Source organism: Scyliorhinus torazame, chromosome 1 (genome assembly GCF_047496885.1).
Source record: "Scyliorhinus torazame isolate Kashiwa2021f chromosome 1, sScyTor2.1, whole genome shotgun sequence".
Classification (NCBI taxonomy): domain Eukaryota; kingdom Metazoa; phylum Chordata; class Chondrichthyes; order Carcharhiniformes; family Scyliorhinidae; genus Scyliorhinus; species Scyliorhinus torazame.
Window position 1 is genome coordinate 336,025,342 of NC_092707.1, and position 21,424 is coordinate 336,046,765.

General features: G+C 46.2%; 1 protein-coding gene across 1 annotated transcript in view; it reads right to left on the reverse strand.

Moving 5' to 3' along the window:
* ush2a (Usher syndrome 2A (autosomal recessive, mild)) overlaps positions 1-21,424 on the reverse strand; it is a 1,730,413-nt gene that overhangs the window by 1,038,431 nt on the left and 670,558 nt on the right. The window contains exon 27 of the mRNA XM_072506478.1: positions 10,829-11,102. Within this exon, the coding sequence (XP_072362579.1) occupies positions 10,829-11,102 (274 nt within the window). The remainder of the gene's footprint in view (positions 1-10,828; positions 11,103-21,424) is intronic.

Consider the following 21,424-nt stretch of genomic DNA (forward strand, 5'->3'; position numbering starts at 1 on the left):
CTCAGGAAGAACCTTGTCCAGAGCTTGGCATCTGGCTGGGACCCAGATATTTCCTGGGATGGAGCACACCTTCAACTGCTATCTCCCCTGGATGTGCCTGCCTCCACGTGATATGCATCAGCGACTGTGTGGTGCTCACCAGATTGTGCCCCAAAAGTCTGTCCACTAATGACGCCCAACAAAGTGTGTGTCTCTGCATTGGTGGAAGGTGGGGGTGATAGCAGTGGTGACTTGATGTCGGTCCCTTCCGAGGTGTTATCTTGGGTGGCGGGGTGGGGAACGACTCCAGGTGGCCCAGCCTCATCTACTGGAGATTCTGCAAGAGAATGGACATGTGGGCCGGGATTCACCGACCCCCCCACCGGGTCGGAGAATCCTGGGGGAAGGCGCGAATCCCGCCCTGCCACCGGCTGCCCTATTCTCCGGCGCAGTTTTACGGGCGGCTGCGGGATTCCCGCCACATTGGTCGGGGGCCGTTGACAGCGCCACCCCCCTCCAGCTACTCTCTGGGCCCCAATGGGCCGAGCGGCCGTCCAGTTTTGGCCAGTCCCGCCGGCATGAATTACTCACCTCACGCATGGCGGGACTTGGCAGGAGAGTTTGTGGGAGTGGTCCTCGCGGGGGCGCAGGGGGATCCGACCCCAGGGGGGGCCACGTTGGCCTGGCCCGCGATCGGTGCCTACAGATCTGCGGGCAGGCTTGTTCCGTGGGGTGGACTTCTTTCCTCCATGCCGGGCCCCTGTAGGGTTCCGCTATATTGCCCAGGGGCCAGCGCAGAGAAGAGAACCCCCGCGCATGCGTGGAAATACGCCGGCCGTTCTGCGCATGCGCGGAAACACGCCGGCGGGCCCGCGCATGCGCAAGATCACGCCGGCCATTCCGCGCATGCTCGAACATGTGCCGTCCCTTTGCCGTCGGCTGGAGCGGCACTAACCCCTCCGGCGTTCACCTAGCCCCTGAAAGTTCGGAGAATTCCTCACTTTCGGGGGCTGTTGACGCCGGAGTGGTTGGCGCCGGTTTTCCTGCCGATGTGGGGACTTAGTCCCCAGAAGGGAGAATCCCGCCCGTGGTCATTGACAGGGAGGCATCATTTTGTCTGACATGAAATACTCATTGACTCATAGACTCCCTTACAGTGCAGAATGAGGCCATCTACACCAACCCTCTGAAAGAGTACACTGCCTAAGACCACGCCCCTGCCCTATCCCTGTATCAGACCAAAAGGGACAATTTAGCATGGCCAATCCACCTAAGCCGCACATCTTTGGACTGTGGGAGGAAACCGGAGCACCCGGAGGAAACCCACACGGGGAGAGCATGCAAACTCTACAGACAGTCACCCAAGGTCGGAATCGAACCTGGGTCCCTGCCACTAGGAGGCAGTTGTGCTAACCACTGTGCCATCATGCCACCCTAAATAACCACTTGAAACAGGTCTTCTGGGTGAATGTGCAGTGGATCCCCTCCTTGCTGCTGGTGACTGCTCTCTCCTCGGGCAAGCCCGCGATTTCCAGAGCCCATTTCCTCATAAGGGGTGATGAAGCTAATCTCTGGGACTCCGCCCTTCCTGTTTATTATGGGCCATCTTCCCTGCGAGGTGTCAGCCAGTGATTAGAAGGGGATTTGGGAATTTGAGAGATGGCTGGCGGAATTGCATGGAGGTCATTAGTCTTCATCCGACATTGGATGGCGGTACTCCTTTTCATGCTGCGAACACTGATAGCCGCTGCCACTGCTATTGCCTCCCAGCTGGCATTACTGACCCTGCTGTTGATCCTCCGACCCCTCGGGTGAACAGGGTGGCCCACCGCTTATCCACATGCGAGAAACCTTGTGAGATTGCCATCCTCAAAGTGAGGAGCAAGTCTGTGTACTGCCAGGCTTGTGTGTTGGCTGGGAAAAAGTGGTGAGGGAGCATTAAAAAGCAGCTCCTCCTTGTTAGCGGTGAGCTGCTGAGGCACAAGATGGGCAAATCAGACAGCGAGGCAACCAGTAATGTCGAGAAAATTCTTGTGGGGCTCATTTTTGGCACTAACTGCCGTTGAGTATGTGGCCCAATCTCGCCACCATGGCCGTCATGAAACACCCTGCCAAACATGCCCAAACCCGGATTTTGAAGGATTTCCATTGAATCGCCCCCACTAACTTTGATTTGCGAAACCAGTCTTTTCTGATTTACATTGGCTTGTTGACATGTCTCACTGTAACAATCAGCAACTCAAGTGACTTGTCCTTATGTTGTATAGTGAGTCCATTTGCCCATGCTCACCTCAGCAGAATAAGTTTTCAACTGAAACATGCTCTCAGTTATAAGTATTTGCTCTTGTACATGTCGCTTCTCATAATGGAGCAATCTGCAATGGGATTTGTCATAATATACGCCAGAATATTATGGTGCAGACACACACACACACACACACTGATGGACATGCAGTGGGACCAATCAGCATACACAACACTGCAGCCAATCACCAGTGAGAGGACACGCACTATAAAGACAGGGGACAGGAGAGTTCCCGCTCATTCTAGTAGCAGCCAGCTCAGAGCACAGAGCTCACAGCCTGCAACACAGACATTCACCATGTGCTGAGTGCATCACCTGGTTAGGACTAGGCAAGGGTCAACAGTGAAAGCTGGTATTGCATTTACCCACAGTTCAAGTACGTTAATATAGTTAACCTTATAAGAAAATAGAGTTGCACCACTTCCAGTGTTGGTGACCTGTTTGTGATCCAGAACACTCAACACATCATGGTACCAGGAGTGGTTGCATACTAGCACCTCTGAGACCCACCTGCAACTAATCAGCATTCCGGTATCCTGAAGTATTGAGAACATCAACCCGCCGCCGCCGCTCCGCATCACCGGCAATCTCGGGGTCAATTGGAACATTTTAAAATAGCGCTTCCAGCTCTTCCTCGAACCCACGGACAGGGAGAACGCCTCGGACACCAGGAAGATTGCTCTGCTCCTCTCCACGGCCAGGCAACACACCATCCACATCTTCAACTCCCTCACATTCGCAGACGACGAGGACAAGACAAAGTACAAGACGGTTCTCCTCAAATTCGATACCCACTTCAGCATATAGGTCAATGAAAGCTTCGAAAGATACCTGTTCCAGCAGCGCTTTCAGGGTAAGGACGAGCCTTTCCAATCCTTTTTAACACACCTCCCCATCCTTGTGCAGTCCTGCGGCTACGGGCCCACCTCCGACTCCATGATACACGACCAGATCGTATTTGGTGTTCTGTCGGACCCCCTGCGTCAGCAGCTCCTCAAAATTAAGCAACTCACCCTAGCGACTGCCATCAAGACCTGTGTCCTGCATGAAAATGCCACCAGCCAGTACTCCCACAGACAGGTGGCTGAAACGTTGCGGCAAGGTCCCCACGAGGCGGAACTGGTCCAAACAATTGAACACCTCCAAGGCTGCAGCCTGGATGAGGGCGGCCATTTCGCGGCCTCCCGTGCTTGTACGCGCCAAACGAGGGGACGGTGACGTGGAGGAACGTGATGCGCAGGCACGCACCACGCAGGACCGCACTGCGCATGCGCGGTGGTGCAACGAGCGTACTGACGTCACGACATGTGGCAACTGTGGCTCCGCCCATTTAAAGCGGCAATGTCCTGCAAAATCGTGACAATGCCTACGATGTGGCAGACTTGGCCACTATGCTGCCTGCTGTCGAGCAGCTCAGCCTGCCAATTCGCATCGCTTCAGCCAGCCTCGCAGGAACGTTCGGGCAATTCAACCCACGTTCACCGAGTCCGATTCCGACTTCCCGCAGATCAATGACACCGAGGACCCGAGGGAGCCTTTTCGAGTCGCTATTATAACAAAGAATGGGCTGTCCCCGAATCAAAACCACCAGCCGCTGTCGGTGCACAGCATTGGTCCAGACGATGAGTGGTGTGCCACCCTGACGGTCAACCAGAATTCGTCGCCCACCTCAGAGACTTACCTTATAAGTTTTACTATGTTGGACTCTTTGATCTGTTCTGTTATCCTGTTTCATCGTTCCAGTAGTTTGTATGTAATATTCATTTTGTTGTTGGTGTGACACCCTATTTCTCTGCACCAGGCACCTTCCCATGTAAATAGATTAGCCTCATGTACATAGTCATGTAAATAACACGCACACACATAGTCAGGTACATTCACTACGGGCTGGACATCATTTATTGTCACGCAGGCACATAAGAACATAAGAACTAGGAACAGGAGTAGGCCATCTGGCCCCTCGAGCCTGCTCTGCCATTTAATGAGATCATGGCTGATCTTTGTGGACTCAGCTCCACTCTCCGGCCCGTACACCATATCCCCGAATCCCTTTATTCTTTAGAAAGGTATCTATCTTTTTCGTAAAAACGTTTAAAGAAGGAGCCTCAACTGCTTCACTGGGCAAGGAATTCCAGAGATTCACAACCCTTTGGGTGAAGAAGTTCCTCCTACACTCCGTCCTAAATCTACTTCCCCTTATTTTGAGGCTATGCCCCCTAGTTCTGCTTTCCCTGACCAGTGGAAACAACCTGCCCGCATGTTCTTTATATAAAAGGGGGGATGCCATAATATGCACCAGTATATTATGGTGCAGACACACACACACTGATGGACATGCAGTGGGACCAATCAGCATACACAAGACCGCAGCCAATCACCAGTGAGAGCACAGGCACTATAAAGACAGGGGACAGGAGAGTTCCCGCTCATTCTAGCAGCAGCCAGCTCAGAGCACAGAGATCACAGCCTGCAGCACAGACATTCACCATGTGCTGAGTGCATCACCTGGTTAGGATTAGGCAAGGGTCAACAGTTAAAGCTGGTATTGCATTTACCCACAGTTCAAGTATATTAATATAGTTAACCTTACAATAAAATAGAGTTGCACCACTTCCAGTGTTGGTGACCTGTTTGTGATCCAGAACACACAACACATCAGTATTAATGCACATGTTGATGTACTGTGAATTAAACAACACTTTTGCACAGGAGTCTCTGTCATTTGATTACTAGTGGCAAAAATGATGTCCAGCCCGAACTTCTCTTCACTTTGGTGCTCTGGATTCATTTGAAGATTTTGAACTCTACCCTTGTGACATCACTGTTTTTCATTACCACGGCAACGAGTTCAGCAAAAGGTCACAGTATGGCCTTTAATTTTTTTTTGCAATTAAAGCCTTTGCCATTTATCTCCTGACATGCCTGTGGCATGTGGTTGCCATTTGAGTGATCACAAACCACTATTGCCAGCATTCTTCTGACTAGATCTCGATTTGAGGCTTGGTGCACGTTTTCTGAGAGTGGACAGAAGCTGTACTAGTCATTTGTGTAAGACAAAATTCCCAAGCATTCTATGATGCCATCTCCGTTGAAACAGAAATCTTACACACGATCACAAATGAGAGATTTTGCATATTCAGTAACTTTGATCATATGAATTTTTAAAAAAAAATTTAGAGTACCCAATTATTTATTTTTCCAATTAAGGGGCAATTTAGCATGGCCAATCCACCTAGCCTGCACATAGAACATACAGTGCAGAAGGAGGCCATTCGGCCCATCGAGTCTACACCGACCCACTTAAGCCCTCACTTCCACCCTATCCCTGTAACCCAATAACCCCTCCTAACCTTTTTGGACACTAGGGCAATTTAGCATGGCCAATCCACCTAACCTGCACGTCTTTGGACTGTGGGAGGAAACCGGAGCATCCGGAGGAAACGCACGCAGACACGGGGAGAACGTGCAGACTCCGCACAGACAGTGACCTAGCGGGAAATCGAATCGGCGACCCTGTCGCTGTGAAGCCACAGTGCTAGCCATTTGTGCTACTGTGCTGCCTTTGGGTTGTGGGGGTTGAGGGGGTGAGACCCACGCAGACACGGGGAGAATGTGCAAACTCCACACGGACAGTGACCCAGGACCAGGATTCGAACCCGGGTCCTCAGCGCCGTAGTCCCAGTGCTAACCACTGCGCCACATGCCACCTTGATCATATTCTATTATCCACCAAACCACTCACAATTCTGCCCTGTAATGTCGGTCTAAGAATGTGCCAAAGCTGCAATATAGTGAAAAAATTCTTCACTGGCACAATGTACTACTCACCAACAGTTTCATTACTTTTCTGATTTCTGGTTTCAAATTACTAGCTTTTTGCTACCTCTAATGGCATGGAGTTGAAATATTCCTCCAACTCGGTGATGATTGTTTTGCCTTGCTGGGAGCAAGACGATCTGTTAGCATTCAATACATTTTAGGCCCAATTTCCATTCACAAAATTGTTTTTTATGCTCAAGAATTGTGTACTTTTGAGTCTTGACCTCTTCACTTTCACCTTCAAGTTCCAGAATATTATTTGTTCTGAAAAACATGTCCATCCTTCCAGTATAAAAACTGAATAGTTCACAAGCTCTCTTGTATCTTAGTAGCCTTCTAATGTGTCCTTTGGGAACAGCCATATTTTCCCATGAGCAAATTCAACAGTAAACACTCTACATTAAGTTCTTGCGTAACATCATAGTTGCGTTCCTGATGGTGCAATGTTAAATCAGTAACATTAAGTAAATCAGATTTTCTCATTATAATCGAAGTATGGGCATGGTTAGGTCCAATAGTACCTTTCCCATAATAAAAAAAAGAAATATTATGCCCTGTAATTTGAAATTTTTACATTGCTAAATTTGTAAAAGAAAATAACTTTTAAAAGAAAACATTTAAAAATACAACAGAGGTATGCTAACTCTTTCTATTTGCCTCTGGCTCGCCATCTCCCATTCTCTGACCCTCACAGTTACTGCTGATTTGGCTTGCAAAACCTCCCACTTGCCACACATCCTACTCTCTCTTCAAACCCACCTCTCGCTGAACCTCGTTCTCACCACTTCCCAATCCTGAACCCTTGCTGTGAGCGAGGGCTCACACAATGAACAGCTAGAAGCAGGGAGAGCAGCTTTAACTATCAGGGCTGCAGAGATAAGACACAAGCTGGGAAGATGGTGAGAGGGTAGGCATGCAGCGACCAGGAGGGCCAGGGAGACGGAGCGTTGGCAGGGTTACAAAGCATGGCGTGAAATGACATTAAAATTGAACGACTCAAAACGGGGCGACTGAAATCAGAGTCTTATTGTACTGTCGCTGTTCAAAATGCATCAAGTTGGTGGTCTGCATGGTAGCACAGTGATTAGCCCTTTGCTTCACAGCACCAGGGACCCGGGTTCGATTCCCGGCTTGGGTCCCTGTCTGTGCGGAGTCTGCATGTTCTGCCCGTGTCTGCGTAGATTTTCTCCGGGTGCTCCGGTTTCCTCCCACAAGTCCTGAAAGACGCGCTTGTTAGGTGAATTGGATATTCTGAATTCTCCCTCAGTGTACCTGAACAGGTGCCATAGTGTGGCGACTATGGGATTTTTCACAGTAACTTCGTTGCAGTGTTAATGTAAGCCTACTTGTGACACTAATAAAGATTATTTCTATTATTGAAATTGTTCTCTGAATGAGATGAGTGATTTTAATCAGATGCGCATTAGGATCCTATGGCAGCCTATTTGATTGAGGAGACAGCTTGTATTTTCATTACTGTACGCACACATGCAAGCTTTACGGTAGTTCTACTCTACAATCTGGGAAGCTTTGCACCAACAAAGAGGTTTCTCTTTTTCTTTCCTTTTTGTTTGCCTCCTCTTCATCAATTCCATCCACTGAAAGGTTGTTTTGGGGACATCCCTCTGCTCTGATCTGGGCCAGGTTCTATTGCAGCCTATGGATTGCTGAGGCAAATATCTCACTTCAGCGACAGTTGGTTTTAGCATAGCGCTGAATACTCATGCTCCTTTGGTCCATGAGGGAGCATGCCATTTACTGGACATGAGCAAAAACTTATCCACACCTATTGGCAGGCAGAGAGATCTGGACGTATAGGTCCACAGATCACTGAAAGTGGCAACGCAGGTGGATAAGGTAGTCAAGAAGGCATGTGGCATAATTGCCTTCATTGGCCGGGGCATTGAGTATAAAAATTGGCAAGTCATGCTGCAGCTATTTAGAACCTTAGTTAGGCCACACTTGGAATATTGCGTACAATTCTGGTTGTCACACTACCAGAAGGATGTGGAGGCTTTGAGAGGGTACAGAAGAGGTTTATCAGCATGTTGCCTGGTCTGGAGTGTATTAGTTATGAGAAGAGGTTGGAGAAACTCAGATTGTTTTCACTGGAACGACAGAGGTTGAGGGGCGACCTGATAGAGGTTTATGAGTGGCATGGACAGAGTGGATAGTCAGAAGCTTTTTCCCAGTGGGGTAAAAGTCAATTACTAGCGGAGATAAGTTTAAGGTGCGAGGGGCAAAGTTGAGAGGAGATGTGCGAGGGAAGTTTTTGGACGCAGAGAATAGTGGCTGCCTGGAACTCGCTGCCGGTGGAAGCAGGTACGATAGCGATGTTTAAGAGGCATTTTGACAATTACATGAATAGGATGGGAATAGAGGGATATGGACCCAGGAAAGGCAAAAGGTTTTAATTTAGACAGGCAACATGATCGACAAAGGTTTGGAGAGCCAAAGGGCCTATTCCTGTGCTGTACTGTTCTTTGCTCTTGTTCTAAACTAACTTTTCAGGCTGTCAAGTCAATTTGTGACACAACTTAAGCACATTCATCTTCCTCGCTTATTTTGTGGCATATTTCATGGCACAAGTGAAAAAGACTGACATGAGGTATAGCCAGTTCACAAGAGTAAGGGTAGTATTTTAAGGATGGTGAGCCATCCTGAGAATCGGCACCGAACCTGATACTGCCGAGTCGCGGAAGATCACTGTCATTTAACACTCACTTGGGCGTTGATTCACAGTGGGCAGGACTTATGCCCCTCCTTGGAAGGAAGTCCCACCCTGAGAGCTGTCGGTCAATCCTCTGACAATCCTCAACACTATCTGCCACTCCACCAACCTTGATGTCATCCGCGAACTTACTAACCAGACCAGTCCCACGGTCTGTCACTCAAACTGCTTTATTGAGTTCTACTTATTCATAAGCAGGCTACTTTATGGGTTTCATAGAATTTCATAGAATTTACAGTGCAGAAGGAGGCCATTCGGCCCATCGAGTCTGCACCGGCTCTTGGAAAGAGCACCCTCCCCAAGGTCAACACCTCCACCCTATCCCCATAACCCAGTAACCCCACCCAACACTAAGGGCAATTTTGGACACTAAGGGCAATTTATCATGGCCAATCCACCTAACCTGCAATCTTTGGACTGTGGGAGGAAACCGGAGCACCCGGAGGAAACCCACGCACACACGGGGAGGATGTGCAGACTCCGCACAGACAGTGACCCAAGCCGGAATCGAACCTGGGACCCTGGAGCTGTGAAGCATTTGTGCTATCCACAATGCTATCGTGCTGCTGAGATTGTTGTATCTCAAGGGAGGGACAAGTAAAATTATTAATTCTCCCTCTACAAATTCTTCTCCTTGCTGACCAGTCATTAGGCAAAACTGTTGTCGTCATTAAGAAATTGGTGGGCCATCTTACTCTTCAAGCTAGAGTACGTAATAAAAGTAACATATATAATAAAGAACTTACATTTTTTATGAAATTACATTTTTACTTTTCATCCAATGAAGCACTATTATCTTTAAGGATGAAAAGTTCAGAAGTCATTTATGCATATCAAGGTCCCACAAACAAGAAAATGATGATGACCAGAGAATTAGTTTTAGTGTTCCTGGTTGAATATTGGTCAGGATACCAGGGAGGGACCTTTGCTTTTGCTGTTCCTCAAATGGGGTCATTTAAGTCCAGCTGAGAGAGCAAACAAGACCTCACTTTTGCATCTCATCTGAAAGGCAGCAGGTGAGATCTTCCAGTCCCGCCGGCAGGTTTCCCAGTGGCATGGAGTGGATTCAATGGGAAATCCCGGTGACAGCGGCAGGGCCAGAAGATACCGCTGCCAGCCGATGACTGGCCATCTCCCGCCACCGCAAAACATGGCAGGGGGAGGCCAGAGGATCTTGCCCAGCAGATCCAACAGTTCAGTGCATGCTGAGTACTGCCTGGATTTGATGGTCATGTCTCTGGGGTGGGACTGGAATCCTGACTCAGAGGCAAGGGTGGCCGCACTGAGTCACAGCTCATGCGGTCTCATGAAAGCAGTGAGGTTAAAAAAGTATTTTTACAAACGTGTGTCAAGATTTCTGGCAGTACCAATCAACCCAATGGCTAGACAGCTAGGGAAAAATTTTACAGCCCTGTTGCCGTAAGATGCAGCGATCTGTTTAAATTCCAACGACTTCGGCAGGACCGGAAAATCCTGCCTGCAGGAGGGACCATAAAACTCTACCCCTGGTGTGTGGATCAGATTGATGTCAACAGAACATGGCTCAATCCCCATTATGGTCAAGGCACTACCATGGTCTGCCTGCGCACCCACACCTGTCATTGAAAAAGAAATCGCAACACTTTGTGGTTCTGCAAATAATCACCATGGACCTGTGTTCAGTCAGAGAACAGAAGAGGGCTTCATGAAGAAAATGTTTTCGAGGGCAGCATGGTGGCACAGTGATTAGCACTGCTGTCTCACTGCGCCAAGGTCTCAGGTTCAATCCCGGCTCTGGGTCACTGTCTGTGTGGAGCTTGCACATTCTCCCCGTGTTTGCTTGGGTTTCGCCCCCACAACCCAGAGGGTAGGTGGATTGGCCACGCAAAATTGCCCCTTAATTAAAAAAGATAATTGGGCACTAAATTTATAAAAAACAAAAAAAAGAAAATGTTTTCTGGGAACTTGAAAAGCAGTTCCAAATCAAAGACAAATAGGTGCAAATTGTCACAAACCTTCTTTTAGTTCACATCCTCTGCAAAAGCTTTCTGCTTCAGTTGGGATGCCACCAAGATAAATCGGAGAGTTTATTTGCAGCTCCTCTTCCTTAGTTGCCAGTTCCTCCTTAATTTGCCCATTTACGTTCACTGACGCCATTGCACCTTGCTTCTTAAGTGTAATGTTTTTCCATTTTCCGTCACAGTAGGAAAGCCCCAACCAGAGGTCAACTCGGGTTATACTTGAATTTGTATTGACCAAGAAGCTCAAAGTTCCACTGTGCAATTCGGCCTGTAGGATTGCAATCCAAAAATTAGAAAAACAATGTGAAATGTTTTTCCATTCAATTAATATTATACTTATGATCTTGTAAACCAATGGAGCACTTGAATTGCATGATGAAAGTTGTTCATGTATTTTAATTTGCACAGATTGGAAATGACTAGATATAGCAATTAGCAATAAAATCATAGACACTGATGTATCCTTGAATTTGCAATAAAACAGTAGAGGCTGCTCCATACATCAATTGGCAAAACAGACCTTAATTAATAAAACCTCTCTCTTTCCTTCAAATGAATACTGATACACTAATTAATACTAATGTTAAATGTTTAAAAATTAACAGTCTTTACTTACACCAAAACAGTTAATAGCAAGTTGAGGACTGAAAACCATTACTAACTCAATTATTGTGTTAACTGCTTCACAGATACATTTTGCTTTGACTGAAAATTTGACATAGCGGGCGAAATTCTCCCCCAACGGCGGGATGCCCGCCGACTGGCGCCAAAGCCGGCGCAAATCAGACGGGCATCGCGCCGGCAAAAAGGTGCGGAAGTCTCCGCATCTTTGGCGGCCTAGCCCCAACATTGAGGGGCTAGGCCGACGCCGGAGGGATTTCCGCCCCGCCAGCTGGCGGAAATGGCGTTTGTTGCCCCGCCAGCTGGCGCGGAAATGCGGCGCATGCGCGGGAGCGTCAGCGGCCGCTGTCAGTTTCCCCGCGCATGCGCGGGAGCGTCAGCGGCCGCCGAAAGTTTCCCGCGCATGCGCAGTGGGGAGAGTCTCTTCCGCCTCCGCCATGGTGGAGGCCGTAGCGGAGGCGGAAGGGAAAGAGTGCCCCCACGGCACAGGCCCGCCCGCGGATCGGTGGGCCCCGATCGCGGGCCAGGCCACCGTGGGGGCACCCCCCGGGGTCAGATCGCCCCGCGCCCCCCCCCAGGACCCCGGAGCCCGCCCACGCCGCCTGGTCCCGCCGGTAAATACCAGGTTTGATTTACGTCGGCGGGACAGGCAATTCCTGGGCGGGACTTCGGCCCATCCGGGCCGGAGAATCCAGCGGGGGGTCCCGCCAACCGGCGCGGCTGGATTCCCGCCCCCGCCCAATCTCCGGGAGCGGAGACTTCGGCGGGGGCGGGGGCGGGATTCACGGCGGCCAACGGCCATTCTCCGACCCGGCGGGGGGTCGGAGAATGACGCCCAGCATGTTTCAATCTTCCAAATTGCATTTCAAAAAAGAAACACATTAGGATACATGACAGAAATTTGCACTCCAAGCCTGTACTTTAACCATTGGTAGGTCATATTGGTTGCATAGGAATAGGACAGTAGATATTCCATTAATTAATTTTAAATTTCTGAGAATCTTTTGGGATCCATTGACCTCAAAGCCTTAATTTCTAATATGTGCTCGAAGAGGACAAAGCACCACATCTGTGCTTTTAAATGGTCATGTTTACAAGAATATTGGAATATACCTGATTGATTGATTGATTTATTGTCACATGTATCAAAGTACAGTGAAAAGCATTTTTCTCCAGCCAAGGGAACATACACAGTAGACAAAAAGAATAATCGACAAAGTACATCGACAAATAATGATTGGTTGCAGTGCGGAACAAGGGCCAAACAAAGCAAATATTCTATATGAAGAGGAAAAGAGTTTTAGTAAGTTGGAACGGTGATAAGAGGTAAAACAAAAGGGTCTGAGTGAGAGAGCTCGCAGAGAGTCGCCATACTCCGGCGCCATATTCACGCTAAGTGTTCAAGAAAAAGAGGAAATTTGGATTGGAGATAGAAAGATAGGAGTTGAGATTGAGTTTTTGAGAATGGGCTGACAGAGGTGCTTGTGAAAGGGAGGGAAACAGAACTCATGCATAGGGGACCATTCACAACATCAATTACTGTGGACTCCATAAACATAAGATGGGTGGTTAGCAGTAAAGATTAGTGGGAACGGGGTCAAGGAACCAGGCGATAGGTATCATGGACAAGATGAGTTCAACAAAAGGTTTTATTTGAGTCATGCCGAAAAAAGAGACATGTTGAAACTCTTTGTCTTGTACTCACTGGGATATTTTACAAAAATGCCAATGTAAGGGGAAAAATTATATTGTTTGAGAAAAGAATGCTAATACTCAAATTTTCACAGTATAGGTTGTTTTTTCCCCTTAAAATCAGTATCATTTTGAAGTATCCTTGCATTTATGCAGCATATTTAAAATAGCAAACATGTCGCCACAGGGGCTAATTGACACTGGGCCAAAGAAGGAGATAATTGGTCACCTGATGAAAAGCTTGGTGAAAGAGCGAGGATTTAAGAGCGGCTTAAAGGAGGAGAAAAAGTAGAGAGACAGTGTTGATTAAGCAAAGAATTCCCAAGCTTAGGGCCTAGATAACTGAAGTCATAGTGGGGTGAAAGGAACTGGGGATGGACACAATAACACTCTCCTGCAGGTAATTGAATCATGATGCACTTGTGGAGGAGAGTTTCCAGATTTTGTACTTATTTGGTCTTAGCAGTATCAATAAGTTTTATCTGCTTAATAATTGTCAGTTTCCTTTGAATTGAGGAACAGTTGAAAAAGAGCAGCAGCAGTAACTTTGGCAGCAACATCAGCTGGACCTTTCCAGGGTATCGCATGTGAAGGTGTTTGCAAAAGCTCATATCCAGCAAATTGGGAGCACAGGCCAAGAGTCATGCGTCTGTCAGGGGGCCAGGGCATCAGGAGGTTACAATTCTCCAAACAGTTTGTTGCAAACATGTCAATAGAACCTGCTGTCAGCTGGACTGGAGGTCAGGAGGTGCAATTAACTATCACAGTCCTTAACTTCTCTGCCATTGGTTCTTTCCAATCTGTGACAGGAAACATCTACATCGTCCAACCTGCAGCACATAGTTGCAGTAAGAAGGTCACCAAGGCGCTGTTGGCCAGAGCTAACTAGTACATCACCTTCTCTATTCTCCTTAAGAGTCAATACAAGAGACCTTGGGGATCCACACCATTTTCAGGATTTCTTTACATCCTCAGCATGTCAGATTGCAAACATGCATTCACAGCACTGTGGGTGTACCTCGGACTGCAGCGGTTCAAGAAGGCAGCTCACCACCACCTCCTCCATGGCAGCTGGGGATGGGCAATAAATGCTGGCCTAGCCAGTGACGCCAATATCTTGTAAATTAACTTTTTTAAAGCTTGCCATTAGGACAACAGAACACCAAACAGCATCAATTAGAAATGCCCAGGTAGTATTCAATCACAGAAAGAGGGTTATGCAAGTTTGTGGAAGGTACCCAGGGGTATCACAATATATTTATACTCTGACAGTCTATCATCCTCCAGTTTTTAACCCGACCAGAAATGAGACAGGATAGCTCCTGGGCGACAAGATGTACCCTCTAAACATATGGCTCATATCACTTCCTGAAATGCTATAATGACTAAGCAACACTGGTATAATCAAAATCAGGAAACAATGATTATTGAGTCTACGACAGCATTACAGAAACAAGGGATCAACATGTTTGGGAGCTTCCTACAATTTGCCCCAGAAATATTTTCCTGCATAATGGTGACATATCTTATGCTGCACACTCTCAAAACTGCATTAAACATTGAAACCAAGATCATCACATGTCACACCAAAGAATCAATCCTGATAAAGAGGATAAATTTAATCTCTGACATAATAATTGTGTTATATTTTTCATCCAAATGTGCATCTGGGCTGACTGTCTTACAAGAAATGTCCTTAATTCTACTATTCCTATGAGGTGCCTCCCAGGTGCCTCCAGCAAAGCTGGTTGAAGGGTACAGCCAATCATGTGGGAACCCTCAAAATACTTGCTGCCCATGAGCTGAAGATTGCAAAAACCTGGTTGCAAATTACCACATTTCAGATGCTGCTAGGGCGCCTGGCCCAATTAACCTTCCAGCACAATGATGGCACTTGTTGACAGGATGGAAAAGCAGTAGACATGCTGCCCACCATTGTATTGAGAGGGGGAAATATTTTCTGCACCCATAATGCCACTGCCTCTCCATAAACTGAGGTTTGTCACTTGCGCCAACTTGTGGAGCAAGTCACTGAATAATAGTTTGTGAATAGTGATTCTGGGCAATATTTCCATAGGTCCTGGGCAATTCCTCTTGTCCTGACCCTCTACATTAAGATCTCCATGGAAGTATCAGAAAACCTAATACAGCTCTGACAAAAATGTTACAGCAGAACTGTATGCACAGTATTGAGATGCAATCTTGTTTTAAAAGGTGCATTTTGACTTTAAATCGGGGTTGGGTGGTCCACCAGAAATTGTGCAGGTGAATTGGGTGCACCACCCATTTCCTAATCCAACCAAGTGTCAGTCTGTTAATCATATTGAACTGAAGCCTATACATTAAAATCATCTGGGCCCCATGCTATCACATCATGGGAGATATCTACTTGCTCTACCTTTCAGCCACACAATTTGTGACAATTGTCAGCACTGATTATTGATATTCTAGTGATGGTTAAAAGGCATACGGTGGAATTATCCATCAGCTGATGGCAAAATTGGGAAAGGTGATTAGGCGGAGAATCCGTTTTGACGCCGAAAGCGCAGCGGACGCCGGGTTCGCACCAAATCGCAATTCTCCGGTGTCTCAACAGCAACGTCAATGCGTCCCACTCCGCACCTACAGTTTCCTTGGTCTCAGTCCCTGTGGAACATCCGCAAGGATGTGATCTTTGTGGATAGCACATACTGTGAGGTGATCACACAGCAGGTAAAGAGTGTGCAGGCATAAAGGGAATGGGTGACTATCAGACAGAGTAAGAGCACTGGGCAGATAATGCAGAAGTCCCCAGAGTCCCTCTCCTTCTCTCACAGATTTTCCATTTTGGATACTACTAGGGTAGACAGTTTCTCAGGGGAATGCAGCAAGACTCATGGCACCACGAGTGGCTTACTTGCAGAAGGAGGGGTGGAAAGAGGGTAAAAAGAAGAATGGGAGACCAATAGTGACAGGGGATGAATCAGAGAATTTACAGTGCAGAAGGAGGCCATTCGGCCCATCGAGTCTGCACTGGCCCTTGGAAAGAGCACCTTACCCAAGCTCACGCCTCCACCCTCTCCCCACACCTCCACCTTATCCCCATAATCCCATCTAACATTTTTGGGACACTAAGTACAATTTAGCATAGCCAATCCACCTAACCTGCACATCTTTGGACTGTGGGAGGAAACCTACGCAGACATGGGGAGAATGTGCAGACTCCACACAGTCAGTGACCCAAACCAGGGAATCGAACTTGGGACCCTGGAGCTGTGAAGCAACTGTGCTAACCACTGTGCTACCATGATGCACTATTGTATGTGATTCATTAGGATGGCATGTTGCCTCCTTGGTGCCAGGGTCAAGGGTCTCACTGAGCGGCTGCAGGGTATTCTGAAAGGGGGAAGGTGAACAGCCAGAGGTCTTTATCCATATCACTATCAATGACATAGGTAAGAAGAGAGCAGAGATCCTGAAAGCAGAATATAGGGAGCTAGGAAATAAATTAAAAAGCAGGACCTCCCAGATAATATTCTCAGGATTGCTCCCAGTGTCCGAGATCACGACTAGGAGAATAGATTAAATGAATGCGTGGCTGGAGAGTTGGTGTAAGAGGGAGGGTTAAAGATATCTGGGGCATTGGGACCAATCCTGGGGAAGATGGGCAGGTGCACCCCAGCAGGACCAGGAATATTTGCTAATATTCTTAGGGGAGGGTTTTCTAGTAGAGTGGCAAGTGTTTGGGAACCTATTGGGAAGACCCAAGAGCAGGAAACAAAGATAGAAATGAAATACGGAATAATAGAAAGCAAAAGTAGAAGGCAGAAGAAACAAGGCCACGTAGCAAATAAGGCCATAATACAAAAAATATGTAAAAATGTTAAAAAGACAAATTTAAAGGCACTGTAATCAAATGCACATAGCATTTGCATGAGGTATACAAATTAACAATGCAAATAAATATAGACGAGCACAATATGATTGCAATTACGAAGACATCGCTCCATGGTGACCAAAGCTAGGAACTGAATATCCAAGGGTATTCTATATTTAGGAAGGACAGGCAAAAAGAAAAAGGAGTTGGGCTGGTATTGTTAGTTAGGGGTGTAGACAGTGCAATAGAGAGATAGGACATTGGCTCAGAAAATCTAGATGTAGAATCAGTCTGGGTGGGGCTAAAAAGCAACAATTGACAGGAAATATTCGTAGGATTTGTCTATAGGTCTCCAAACAGGAGTGGTAAGGTAGGGGATGGCATTATCAGGAAATTAGAGATGCATGTAACAAGGGTGCTACATTAATTATGGGTGACTTTAATCTACATATAGATTGTGCAAACCAAATTAGCAATAATATTGTGGGGGATGAATTCCTAGAGTGTGTACGAGAATGTTTTTAGACCAGTACATCGAGGAACCAACTAGGGGACACGCTGTATTAGATTAGGTATTGTGGAATGAGAAGGGGTTAATTAATAATCATATTGTATGGAGCCCTTCAGGCAATAGTGACCAGAACATTATAGACTTCATAATCATGGTGGAAAGCGAAGAGGTCCCATCCGAAGCTAGGGTCCGCAATCTAAACAAAGGAGACTGAAGGTGTGAGGTGTGGATTGGTTAAAATAGTTGAGGGAGCCTCATTAAAAGGCATGACAGACAATGGCTAATACTTAAGGAAATAATTTATGCATTTCAATAGCTATACATTTCTTGTGGCACAAAAATATAACAAGAAAAGCGACACAACCATGGCTAACAAAATACATTAAGAATAGTATTAGATCCAAAGAAGAATCATATGATGTTGATAGAAAAAAGTACCAAGCCTGAGGATTGGAAGCAGTTTAGAATTCAGCAAATGAGGACCAAGAGATTGATTAAGAGGGGAAAAATAAAGTAGAAGAGCAAGCATGAAAGTGACATAAAAGTGGATTGCAAATGATTCAATAAGTACGCAAAAAGAAAAAGATTAGTGAAGACAAATGTAGGTCGCTTACAGTCAAAAACAGGAGAATTGATAGTTGAGAATAAACAAATGGTAGCACAATTAAACAATACTTTAGTTTTGTCTTCACGGAGGAAGACACAAATAACATCCCAGAAATACGAGGGAACCAAAAGTCTATTGAGAAGGAGGAATTGAAGGAAATTAGCATTACTAAAAAAAAGTGCTGGAGAAATTAATAGGGCTGAAAGTCAATAAATCCCTAAGGTCTGATAATCTACGTCAGAGGGTATTAAAGGAGGTGGCCATGGAAATAGTGGAGGCATTGGTTGTCATCTTCTAAAATTATGTAGATTCTGGAACACTCCCAGCCGATTGGAGGGGGGCACATGTAATCCCATTAATTAGCTAAGGAGGGAGGGAGAAACAGGGAATTATAGATCAGTTGGCCCAACAGCAGTAGTAGAAAATGCTAGTCTATTGTGAAGGAAGTGATAGCAGGACATTTAGAAAATATCAACGCAAATAGACAAAGTGAACACGCATTTATGAAAGGGAAATCATGTTTCACAATCCTCCAAACAAAATTCCAGTAAGACCATAGCAGAATAGATAAGGGAATACCAGTGGATGTGGTGCATTTGGATATTCAGTAAGATTTTGATAAAGACCTTCATGAGATGTTAGTGTATAAAATTAAAGCACATGGGAGTGGGAGTAATATATTGGCATGGATTGAGAATTGGTTAACATACAGGAAACAGGGAGTAGGAACAAATGGGTCTTTTTTGCAGCGGCAGACTAGTGGGGTCCCACATGGATTTATGCTTGGGCTCCAGCTATTCACAATATACATCAATGGTTTGGATGAGGGAATCAAATGTAATATTTCCAAGTTTGCTGATGACATGAAGCCTGGTGATAATGTGAGTGGTGAGGAAGGTGTTAAGAGGTTCAAGGTGATTTAGACAAGTTGGGTGAGTGGACAAATAGATGGCAGATACAGTAGAACGTTGATACATGTGACATTATACCGTTCAGTAAGAAAAACAGAATAGCAGAGTATTTTTAAAATGGTGATAGATTGGGAAATATTGATGTTCAAGGGACCTGGGTGTTCTTGTACACCAGTTACTGAAAGCAAGCATGCAGGTACAGCAAGCAGTTAAGAAGGCAAATGGTATGTTGGTCTTCATTGCAAGAGGACTTAACTGTTGATACAGATGTGCCTTACTGCAGCAGTATAGGGCCTTGGTGAGACCACACCTGGAATATTAAGTGCTATTTTGGTCTCCTTCTCTCAGAAATGATAAACTTGCTGCACAGGGAGTGCAATGATGGTTCACCAGATTGATTTGTGGGATGGCAGGGTGTCTGCATGAAGTGAGATTAGGTTGACTAGGACCGTATTCACTGGAGATTGGAAAATTGAAAAGGGTTCTCATTGAAATGTACATAATTCTGACGGGCCTGGGCAGATTGGCGGAGCAGTCTCGAAGGACCAAATGATCTACTCCTGTTCCTAATTTTCATGTCTCTATGGACTCCATCCCACCACACTCACTTCTCTCTAGGGATCCATTGACAATCCTCATGGTAGGCTCCATTGTAGACTCACTAGTGGCCATCCTGATTGGCCAGCAAAACTTGGAGGTGGAGTTTCCACCCTACTGGGGGCTTAGTCCGACTGGCGGTCTGATGCTGCTCAGGTCGGTGCCTGATTACTTGGGAATACCATTGGGCCTCCTGGAGAAAGGTGATGCAGGTTTCCACCTGTTCTCCACCTGTTCTCCTTCTGCACTGTAAAATTCGATGAAACTTCTATGATGTGGACAAGATCCCTTGTGTATATTTGTAGAATGCAATACAAAATATTTATTATATATATTAATGCTGATAGCAATACCACTCAGTCAAAAGGGAAAAGGCAAATTAAATTGATGTAATTCACAACTGTATCAACATTCTCGCTCTGGCTGCCTGACAAAATTTGAAATCAAAACCAGATTAATATTAGCTCAGGTTGGAATCAACTTTCCACATTGAGTTGGAAAATGTGCATTTAATGAGATTAAATCAGCAAAATTTGGATTGCCCTCCTGTGCACTGGGCATGCCTCCAAGGCTTTATGTTCTGATTGGCTCATGTAAAAGTGTGGAAAATCTAATCTACCAGCTTCGAGCCTGCATCAGCTCGTGTCTATATTGCCAACCACTTTCCTTTTACTGTCCTGGTCCCACGGCTTATCACCAACTGAAAGATACATATGCACCACCTCACAAAATAAATAATTTTTAGGAACTATTAGGGTGAAATCTAGAAAGGCATGTTGCCAGGAGACAGAAGTTATGAGTGAAAATTTTCCTTGGTGATACATTAGAAAAGCAATTAAGTGAAAACTTGCAACTGCTGGAAGCCTCGAATAAAGGAAGCAATTGCTGGAAATATACAACAGATCATAGAATAGAATCCCTACAGTGTAGAAGGAGGTCATTCGGTCCATTGAGTCTGGACCAATCCTCTGAAAGAGCACCCCAACCTAGGTCCACGCCCCTGCCCTATCCCTGTAACCCTACCTAACCTCTGGACACCTAGGGGCAATCCACCTGACCTGATCATCTTTGGACTGCGGGAGGAAACGGGTGCACCCGGAGGAAACCCACGCAGACACAGGAAGAATGTGCAAGATCCACACAGACAGTCATCCAAGGCTGGAATCAAACCTGGACCCCTGGCCCTATGAGGCAGCAGTGCTAACCACTGTGCCGTCTAGCCGCCAAAATGAGTGAGAATCTGAAAGGAGAAAGATAGGTTCATACTTTGGACCAAGACAAAGGCTCAGGTTTATTTCAGTGTAATTCTTGTCTGGTTACATTCCTGCGAAATACATTGCAATGTTTTCCTGCATTAAAAACATGATAGCTGAGAATTTCTGACCCCGCCCACCACTGGAATCTTCTGGTCTGCTAAAAGTCAATGGACCTTTGGCTGGCTCGCTACACCTCACCAAGACAGGGCCAGAAAATCATGGCCTATGTAAAGGAAAGTTGTTGCTGCTATTGATTACAACTATGCTGCTCTTGGAGGCCTTTGCTAAAGTACTTTGTAGGAATTAACACTTCAATTTTGGAGGCAAAAATACCAGATCTAACACATCAATTAGGAAACCTTTGGGATCATTTATTACATCTCACAGCATCTAATTGGACCTTGGTTGACAGTTTTAGACTGATATAAGCCTATGGGCAACCCAGTAGCTTATGCAAATTTAGAGGTACGGAAAAGAAAAGGCAAATAAAATTACTAGAACATAGAACATTACAGCGCAGCACAGGCCCTTCGGCCCTC